Source organism: Cryptotermes secundus, unplaced genomic scaffold (assembly GCF_002891405.2).
Source record: "Cryptotermes secundus unplaced genomic scaffold, Csec_1.0 scaffold1850, whole genome shotgun sequence".
In the NCBI taxonomy this organism is placed as follows: Eukaryota; Metazoa; Arthropoda; class Insecta; order Blattodea; family Kalotermitidae; genus Cryptotermes; species Cryptotermes secundus.
Genome location: NW_019727439.1, coordinates 138185 through 146475, shown reverse-complemented (window position 1 = coordinate 146475; position 8291 = coordinate 138185). Strand labels below are relative to the sequence as shown.

At 42.0% G+C, this 8291-nt stretch overlaps 3 protein-coding genes across 3 annotated transcripts in view; 2 read left to right on the top strand and 1 right to left on the bottom strand.

Annotated features, from left to right (window-relative positions):
• Nucleotides 1-1534: 1534 nt before the first annotated feature.
• On the bottom strand, nt 1535-2866 carry LOC111864838 (tubulin delta chain). Its single transcript, XM_023852377.1, has one exon. It carries the CDS (start codon nt 2864-2866, stop codon nt 1535-1537), a length of 1332 nt encoding a protein of 443 aa, XP_023708145.1.
• Nucleotides 2867-3228: 362 nt separating this feature from the next.
• LOC111864840 (zinc finger protein OZF-like) overlaps nt 3229-8291 on the top strand; it is a 24814-nt gene continuing 19751 nt past the window's right edge. The window contains exon 1 of the mRNA XM_023852379.1: nt 3229-3665. Within this exon, the coding sequence (XP_023708147.1) occupies nt 3621-3665 (45 nt within the window). The 5' untranslated portion in view covers nt 3229-3620. The remainder of the gene's footprint in view (nt 3666-8291) is intronic.
• LOC111864842 overlaps nt 5860-8291 on the top strand; it is a 3882-nt gene continuing 1450 nt past the window's right edge. The window contains exons 1-2 of the mRNA XM_023852383.2: nt 5860-6408; nt 7718-7939. Coding sequence (XP_023708151.1) covers nt 6309-6408; nt 7718-7939 — 322 coding nt within the window. The 5' untranslated portion in view covers nt 5860-6308. The remainder of the gene's footprint in view (nt 6409-7717; nt 7940-8291) is intronic.

Here is an 8291-nt window from a genome sequence, read left to right as displayed (position 1 = left end):
TGAATTTATTTATTAGGTTGTTAATTTTGTGACACTTATATATTAAGTATGACATGTATATTTTCATGTTTATCTGTAAGTATTCAATAAATATTTCGTTTTTTAATTTTAACTATACTAAAATGGTGTGTACACAACTTAGACTTGTTTTTTATTTGTTTTTACATTTTGATAAATTAGCTTATTTCAAATGATTTCATATTAAGGTATGATTGTTGGAGTTTCTTGTGAGGTTCTTATTAATGACTAGTATATGTTTATTTTCATTTTATTGTTTTTATTGACAAATGTATTTTACATGTATTATATTCGTATTTTCTACTGCTGTATTTTGACAATCTGCTCGTTTGTAAAGCAATGATTTTTTATCTGACTGTTCCTATATCCGATGGTTGTTCTCACAACCTTGTAAAGATCTTATGGAATATAATAAAGTGAATAGTGAATATTAAAATATCCTAGAAATGATGTTTATTATGGTTGCTAGTTTCACATCTTACAATGATGAAGTTGCAAAAAGGAAAAGGTAAAGTTAATTCTGGTATCAAAGGCAGTGGACATTAATTCATATATTTCAAGAACTTTCACTGCTGAAAGTTGACATTTAACCCTCTAAAACCTGAAATTTATGTAAATATTTAATTTCCGGTTCATACCTCAGACAAACATTGCATCTTCATCACAAAAATGAAATGGTTAATTCCATTCAGGGAAACAACTGCTCCTGTAATAATCGTGTGAGTCTCACGAATACACAGCTTATGCAAAACAGATCTTTAATGTTAAAAAGTACATCATACATATAGTTACCACTGTTCTTTGTTTAGTTCAAAGATGACACATTTGAAAGCGCATACAGCAGCTAAAAATTTCAATTCAATAAAATCAAAGACCATAACAACAAGGGAGACGTTAGTTACCTGCAATGAACTTCATTACAGTGACGCTAACAATTTCCACATTTGCAGATGTAGAAAGACATCCCCAAGAAGTGCAATCCTGACATTCAGCTCAAATTTCAGCCAGAAGTGTCAGTGTGCCAGCTAATATTCCAACCTGTCAACTCTCACACACAAGTTGAACTACAGCCAATCTGTTCGTTGATTCTGGTAGATACATAAACTGTTTTCAATATGTCTCCAGAAAGTGTGTAACCCCTGTTTTAATATTACAATAAATATCCTACAACACAAGTCACCATTGTTGTAAGGCTGTGGTGAGAAAATGATAACTACAAGGTACTTATGTTTTCTGTGAAGTGGGAACTGAATTTTTAAATATTATCTCTTCTCCACAATCATTATCATCCTCTGAATTATTCAGTTAGCACATATATATGTTTCAGCTTCAGCTCATTTCAGAAAGGCCTGAAAACTGGAGACACAATATCTTTCATCATGAATTTGGCACAGAAAATGTTTCTAATTAAACCAGCAAATTAGAGTAACAATACAAATCACTAAATCACTTAAGAGCATATTTTGCTCTCTTCTGAAGCCACTGACACCCAAATACCTCAACTGACAACATGATATTACTTCAGTTCTTCATATGATTTAATCACACTTTCCATTTTTGCAAAAGATTCTAAAAAATCTTCCTCGCCAACACCAAACTTCCTGTACTGATGTAAATGAGCCTTATGAACATAAGTCTTCCAAGCTTTCTCAACAATATTACTCAAGGAATAACGAACCAAACTATTATTTGTGGCTAAAGAAATAAACTTATCCATATCCATGAATCTTCCATCCTGGTGCACATGAAGACATCTTGAACCTTTGGGTATCCACTGTGGGTACAGATCGTTGTCATCTAAAGGTAACGCAAGAGAATACTTCATATCAGATTCACATTTGCCCCGTGTCACAAGGAAGTTACTGATACAAGGGCTGTACTGCATTAAGGAATGTTGCAAATTTTGTGTTGGTCGTGGTAATTTTGTCTCCCAGTCAAAGACAGGCTCCTTTTCAAGGTAACTCACACGAAGTGTCTGTTTCATATGTGTCACCAGTGCTTTCCAGTCAAGACTGGCTTCATACACACCTGATTCCTTAGGATAGTGTGGGGCTGACTTAATGGTGACCACTTTGTATTCAGGATGTGGAATCAAATGGCAAATAATATCATGAATTCTGCTTTGCTCTGACCTTTCCATGGGTTGAAATAATGATCCAATCTTTAGTGCAATTAAATCATTTAAATCATGAAGATCTGTGTTTTTATTTTTCAGCAAATTTTCGCTCATTTTGTGGAGATTATCATTTTCAAAAATTACAAACATATCAGAGACATCATACAAATTTGCAATTGTAAGTACAGTATTATAATTCTGAATGACGACTTCTCCTGATCTGTATGGGAGAACAAGAGCATTTAGAAGGACTTTTGTTGGAAATTCATCTCGGTAACTTTCCATGAGGTAACTCCCCACTCCTGAACCTGTTCCACCAGCAGAGCTGAGAAGGCTTAATGTAGCAAGCAACCTATCACACTTCTCAACTTCCTTTCGTACACCTTCCATAAACATCTCTTCAAATTGTGGCCCTTTCCTTCCATGACCATAAGCCCAGTTGTTTCCAGCACCTCCACCATTATGCGATATAATATTTGTCTCATCATATTTCCATAATGCACCTATATCACAATTCTTCTTTCTTACCTCAGTTAACACTTTTTGTTCCGTATCCACTAATACAGCTCTGGCTACATATTTATCTTCGTCAGGTTTATTCCTAAACCACCTCTCTTTACTTTCGTTAGAATAGCATGAATTCGTATTCAAAACATCTTGTGACAGAACTGAAAACAGGTGGTGACCAATTTGATTGCCACACTGTCCAAACTGTAAGGTTATTACCGACATCATACATTGAAATACAGAAAACCACGGACGCAATTCCTACTCCATTGTGCTGTTCATACACTACGTAACGTTAACCTGAGAACGCACAACTATTGTTAATTGACCATTATCTACAGTTTAACAAAACCTAAGAAGATTAAACAAACCATGTTTCTTTACGACTCTAACTGCAGTTAATTCCCTTCTGTTAAAAACGCCCACAATCTAGTGGAAACTAAATAATAATTTTAAAAAATTTAAACACAGCATCACACTCCTTCGTTTTTTCAATGACCAACCAAGGCGCGCGGATCACACATTACCAACTTATGAGCGATTGGTTCACATACTCTCTGGCCAAGGTTTCTAAATACACACCGACCACATCCGATTTGATTCCGTACCGTCTCAGCCGTATTAGCGGTCTCAGCTAATTGTGGTGATGCGTACTGACGGGTATTGTAATCAGTTGACGGACCACTCAAGTTTCAATGTCGAAGTGGGAAGTCTGCGATTAAAATGGCGCGTGTAATCGGAGACACCGTGGGATTGCCAATCACGAGTGACGAAGAAGAAAGTGACACCGAAGAGGATCTAAATACGCTGCAGCAACAACCTGCCGGGTCTGTTCTTGTGGAGGGTTCCCAAGACGTACATGTAGGCCCACGGCTAACTTACAACGGACCGGTAACTGTCAATCAGATTGTTCAAGTTCCTGTTGCAAATAGCGGTTACAACGGCAACATACAACAGGCGTTCCACAGACAGGCTATCGATGCGCCTGGCAGTTGCACTGATCCGCCCAACAACACATCGGAGGGTAACGTAACAAAACTTATTCTTGAAACTAGCTCTGAGCAAACTGGCCAATTCGTTAATGCTTTCCGACTTCTACTGGTGAGGTTCCCACTTCCATTCTCGGCCCGGACCGATCCTAACTGAGGTACTCCTTAGCCCCACCGGGAGAGTGCTCGAATAAATGCCTCAAAGATCACCACCGGTTCCTTCTGCATCCTTTCTAATTCATTATTAACGAGCGCCCTACAATTCGTTGTCTCGTTGCATAAGTGACAGATAAATAAGAATTATAATAGTAGTTCCCATCAATTCAAATAAATGTTCAACTGTGTAGAGGTCATTTATAATAATCCCATATCTCTATACAATAAAATCGTTACAGTGCTGCGTGAGATGATGGTAAAACTGCTCCAACACAAGGAATCACCCGCTAGTTGCAGGTAGTTCTGTTGAATGTGTCGCCAGCGGTCGACATTTTCGAGAAAAATGCTTGTTTATAAGAGCTTCTTGAAACCTAGCCCGCATTTGGCATTTTTTAGTATTGAGTGTTGCGACTTGACTGTGAGAGCGGTAAGCAGAGTACGTTCAGAGTAAAGTCGCGACCCTGTTTAAGAAAATGTCCAGTTTAACCTCGAAGTTTCTTAACCGCAACACCGAAGAAGTCTGTGTAACCTGTCGCAGTGAGCAGCGTATTGGATCGTATCTCTTTGTTATTCGTGGCGATGTCGCGGGATAAATTAAAATTATGGACCGTTAAATGCTGAATGTATGCTGCTTGTTGCTGGCCAAAGGCAGATTTGTTCGAGAAGAGAAAGCGAAGAATCGTACAGAATGCTATAGTTTTTTTTTTTCGAAAATCTGTGAAACGTCAGTCCTTTGGAACAGTGCCGTTTTCCATATTGTTTTGTACAGTTTGTGAAACAGCGTATTTTTGTGGGGAAAGCTCATAAATTGGACATACTCATATTTGAAAAAGGAAAGTGAAACAGATAATATTTTAACCTGAGAGACAGAGAGACAAACGGATTAGGAATTTGAGGCAATTACATAACGAGGGAATCAGTGATTAATACTCTTAGGGGCAGCTAAATCGGGGCTTCTGACGATTTTAAGTACCGTGGTAACTATAGATACCGCCTGTCTAATGTTTAAGAACTCGTATTTTGCACAGTAGACAGTGTACTTATGTGTTCCGTGTGATTCTCACAAGAAACAGCGATTATTTCCCTAAACAGCATCAGCCGGTTTATCTTTGTATAGGGGGCGGGGTGTGTTTCCTGCGAGGTAGGAACTAACTCACTAAATAGTGTTTAGGTGAACTTCAAGCTTGACGGCTCCATGCTAATGCTGGGTTGCTACTCAAATTCCACTTTGCAACTCTTGCTGCTTATACAGCCCTCCCAACGTTAATATTGAAATCTCGATCGCACCAATGAAGCTCCCGCAGAACTTGTGTCCTCTGCGCATGTCAAGGTCCACTTCCAACTCTTAGAATTTTTTTTATTGCTAGTGGGGTGGGACTAAGTCCCTTGGACTGCTGCCCCAGATGATAGGTGAGGGTGATTGTGGAGCAATTGGTGGAATGAAGATTGGCAGGGGAAACCGAAGTGCTCGGAAAAAACCTGCCCCAGCGCCACTTTGTCCACCACAAATCCCACTTGACCAGACCCGGGATCGAACCCGGGGCGCCGCGGAGGGTAGTCAGCGACTAACCGCTTGAGCTATGGCGCGGCCAAACGCTTAGGCTTGGTCACTTCCTAATATTTTACCCTCTCTAAAACGTACCTATATCATAAGGATGAGCGGGCACTGCCTGAGAACCTTGAAAGCAGGACAATTTGCTGATCACCCTACCCCTAAAAAGTAGTGTCCTTTACTACTGCCCCTTCGACTTTCTACTTTCTCGCTCTCTCTCTATCTCGGGAGCTGGGATAGCGCAGTCGGTATAGCAGCTGGCTACAGACTGGACGACCGATGGGTCAGAGTTCAAGTCCCGATAGGGTCAAGAATTTTTTCTTCTCCACGTCGTGGCTCTGGGGCCCACCCAGCTTCCTATCCAACAGGTACCGGGGGTAAAGCAGGCGGTGCGTGAAGCTGACCACTCACCTCGAACAAATGCGAAGGTCAAGAAAACGTGGATCAATACATCCACTCCCCCATGCAGGGACAACTTTACTTTTACTTACGTTTTACTCTCGCCTTCTCTGTGCATGTCTGTCTTTCTACAGGCTTCAGGGGGGTGAGATGGCATGGACACGGAGCTTGAACCTGGGAAACAATACATATTTAGAATTCTGTGAGCAGCCCCAAACGTTACCTGTCTCAAAACGAGAGTGACTGCCCTTTATTTAGATGTGAGTGATTGCTGGGGCCTTTAAGCGCATCGCGTTGAATGGAGGAGTGTAAATGAAACATAAGAAAGAGACCTTGGAATAAGGAATTATCCGATCATTCGCCGGCAGACAATGGGTAAAATCACGAAAATATCAGAACATCAGGTGTCCACTAAAAAATGTGATCGCGGAACGATCCGAAAACGGACCAGCCGTACGCACTGTCACTCTCGCGGTGCTGTGTCACTTATCTCTGCCATGAAGTCTTGTTTACCTCACGTAGCTTCTCAAAAGCACTGATAAGAAATGCGCAGAGCCTAGTGAGCTGTGTCATGAGGCTGTTGAGGGGCTCCACCCGTCACCGGGCTAAAACGTCTCGTCTCTCGTCCCCAGACTTCACGGGACCAGGCGTCTCCAAGACTCACCTCAGAGGTACACTGCTCGTCTTCAAGGGGTTCAGCATTTGCTGTTACTGGTGTGCGAAGGTCTCCGCGATTAAGGGGGCACTGTGCTACAAGCCGGAAGGTCGCGGGTTCAAGTCCCGATGAGGTCATTGGATTTTTTTCAATTAACCTAAACCTTCCAGACGCGCTATGCCCCAGGGGTCGATACAGCCTCTAACAGAAATTAGTACCAGGAATATTCTTGGTATATTCTGAGAGGTAAAAGGCGGACGGCGCATAAGGCTGACAACCTTACCGCCATCTCTGAGCCGATTGTCCAGAGAATGTGGGAACCTCAACATCGCACAACCCTATGGGTTTCCACGGCCTGTTGCAGGGATACCTTTACTTTTACTTTTACTATGCACTGATGAAGTGCTTCTTGTGGATGGTTCAAGTTTCAAAGGAAGCGAAATTGTTTATTCAGTCTTTGAAATTTCGTCTTAAGCCCGGCTCACTTCTTGTGAAGTTCATGGTGCATGACTTGAAATTTATGACATCATATAGAAAGCAGATGTTTTGAAAATGTAGCACAGTACACATGTTTGGGAACTACTACAACAAATCAAAACCTGATTCAGGAGGAGACTGAACTCGGGTAATGCTTGCTGCCATCAGTCCAGAACCTTTTGTCTTTTCGTCTGCTGTCTAAAAACATGAAACTTAGAATATACAACACTATAATCTTGCCTGTGGTTGTGTATGGGTGTGAAACTTGGTCTCTGACATTAAGGGAGGAACATAAACTGAGGGTGTTTGAGAACAGGGTGTTGAGGAGAATATTTGGACCGAAGAGATATGAAGTGACAGGAGGTTGCAGAAAACTGCATAATGAGGAGCTTCATAACTTGTACTCTTCTCCAAGTACAATTAGAATGATCACACGTCAAGGAGGATGAGATGGGCAGGGAATATAGCACGAATTGGGGGAGAATAGGAATGCACATAGGATATTGGTGGGAAATTCAGAAGGAATGAGACCACTAGGAAGACCAAGATGTAGGTGGGTGGACAATATTAAAATGGTTCTTAGATAGATAAGGTGGGACGGTATGGATTGGCTTGATGTGGCTCAGGAAAAGGAGCAGTGGAGGGCTCTTGTGGACACGGTAATGAACCTTTGGGCTGCATATAATGTTCAGAAGTTCTTGAGTGGCTGATCAACTGGCGGCTTCTGAAGAAAAAGGCTCATCGCCATGGAGTGAGTTAGTGTCTAATTGCAGCCCATGCTGAGGCTGCATACCGGCGAGGTTCAAACTGAATACCTCGAGCCTTCACGAGATGTGTGCGTGTTTCAGCGAATGTCCTGCAGCGTGAGGCTGAGACGAACCGCAGTGCGCTTGGCGGGGGCCAGGGGGAAGTCCCACCACACTGGGAGGCCAACAGTAAGAACTGCAACGTCAAGGCAGCCAAAAGGCTGCTGAGTGTGATCTTCAGCATCGTTTTTATCTCCCTCTTCATTTTCGTGGTCACAATTATTGTAAAAGGGGCCATACAGATCGAGAAGAGGGTAGCCGATGGTAAGTGACGCATCAGGCTGAGAGTTTACTTGCATAATCTGACCATTGCCATCTGTTCTGCCTGAAATCGCAGCTCAGTAGCACCGGTCAGCTAGTTTATGTGTGTGCGGTAGCGTAGTGGTTGAGGGACTATGCTACAAGCCGGAAGGTCGCGGGTTCAAGTCCCACTGAGGTCATTGGACTTTTTTCAGTTGACCTAATCCTTCCAGCCACACTAGGCCCTGGGGTTTACTCAGCCTCTAACAGAAATGAGTACCAGGAATTAATTAAATAATTTTCCTGGGGAGTAAAGCGCAGCCGGCACGTAAGGCTGACAACCTTACCGCCATCTTTGAGCCGATTTTCTAGATAG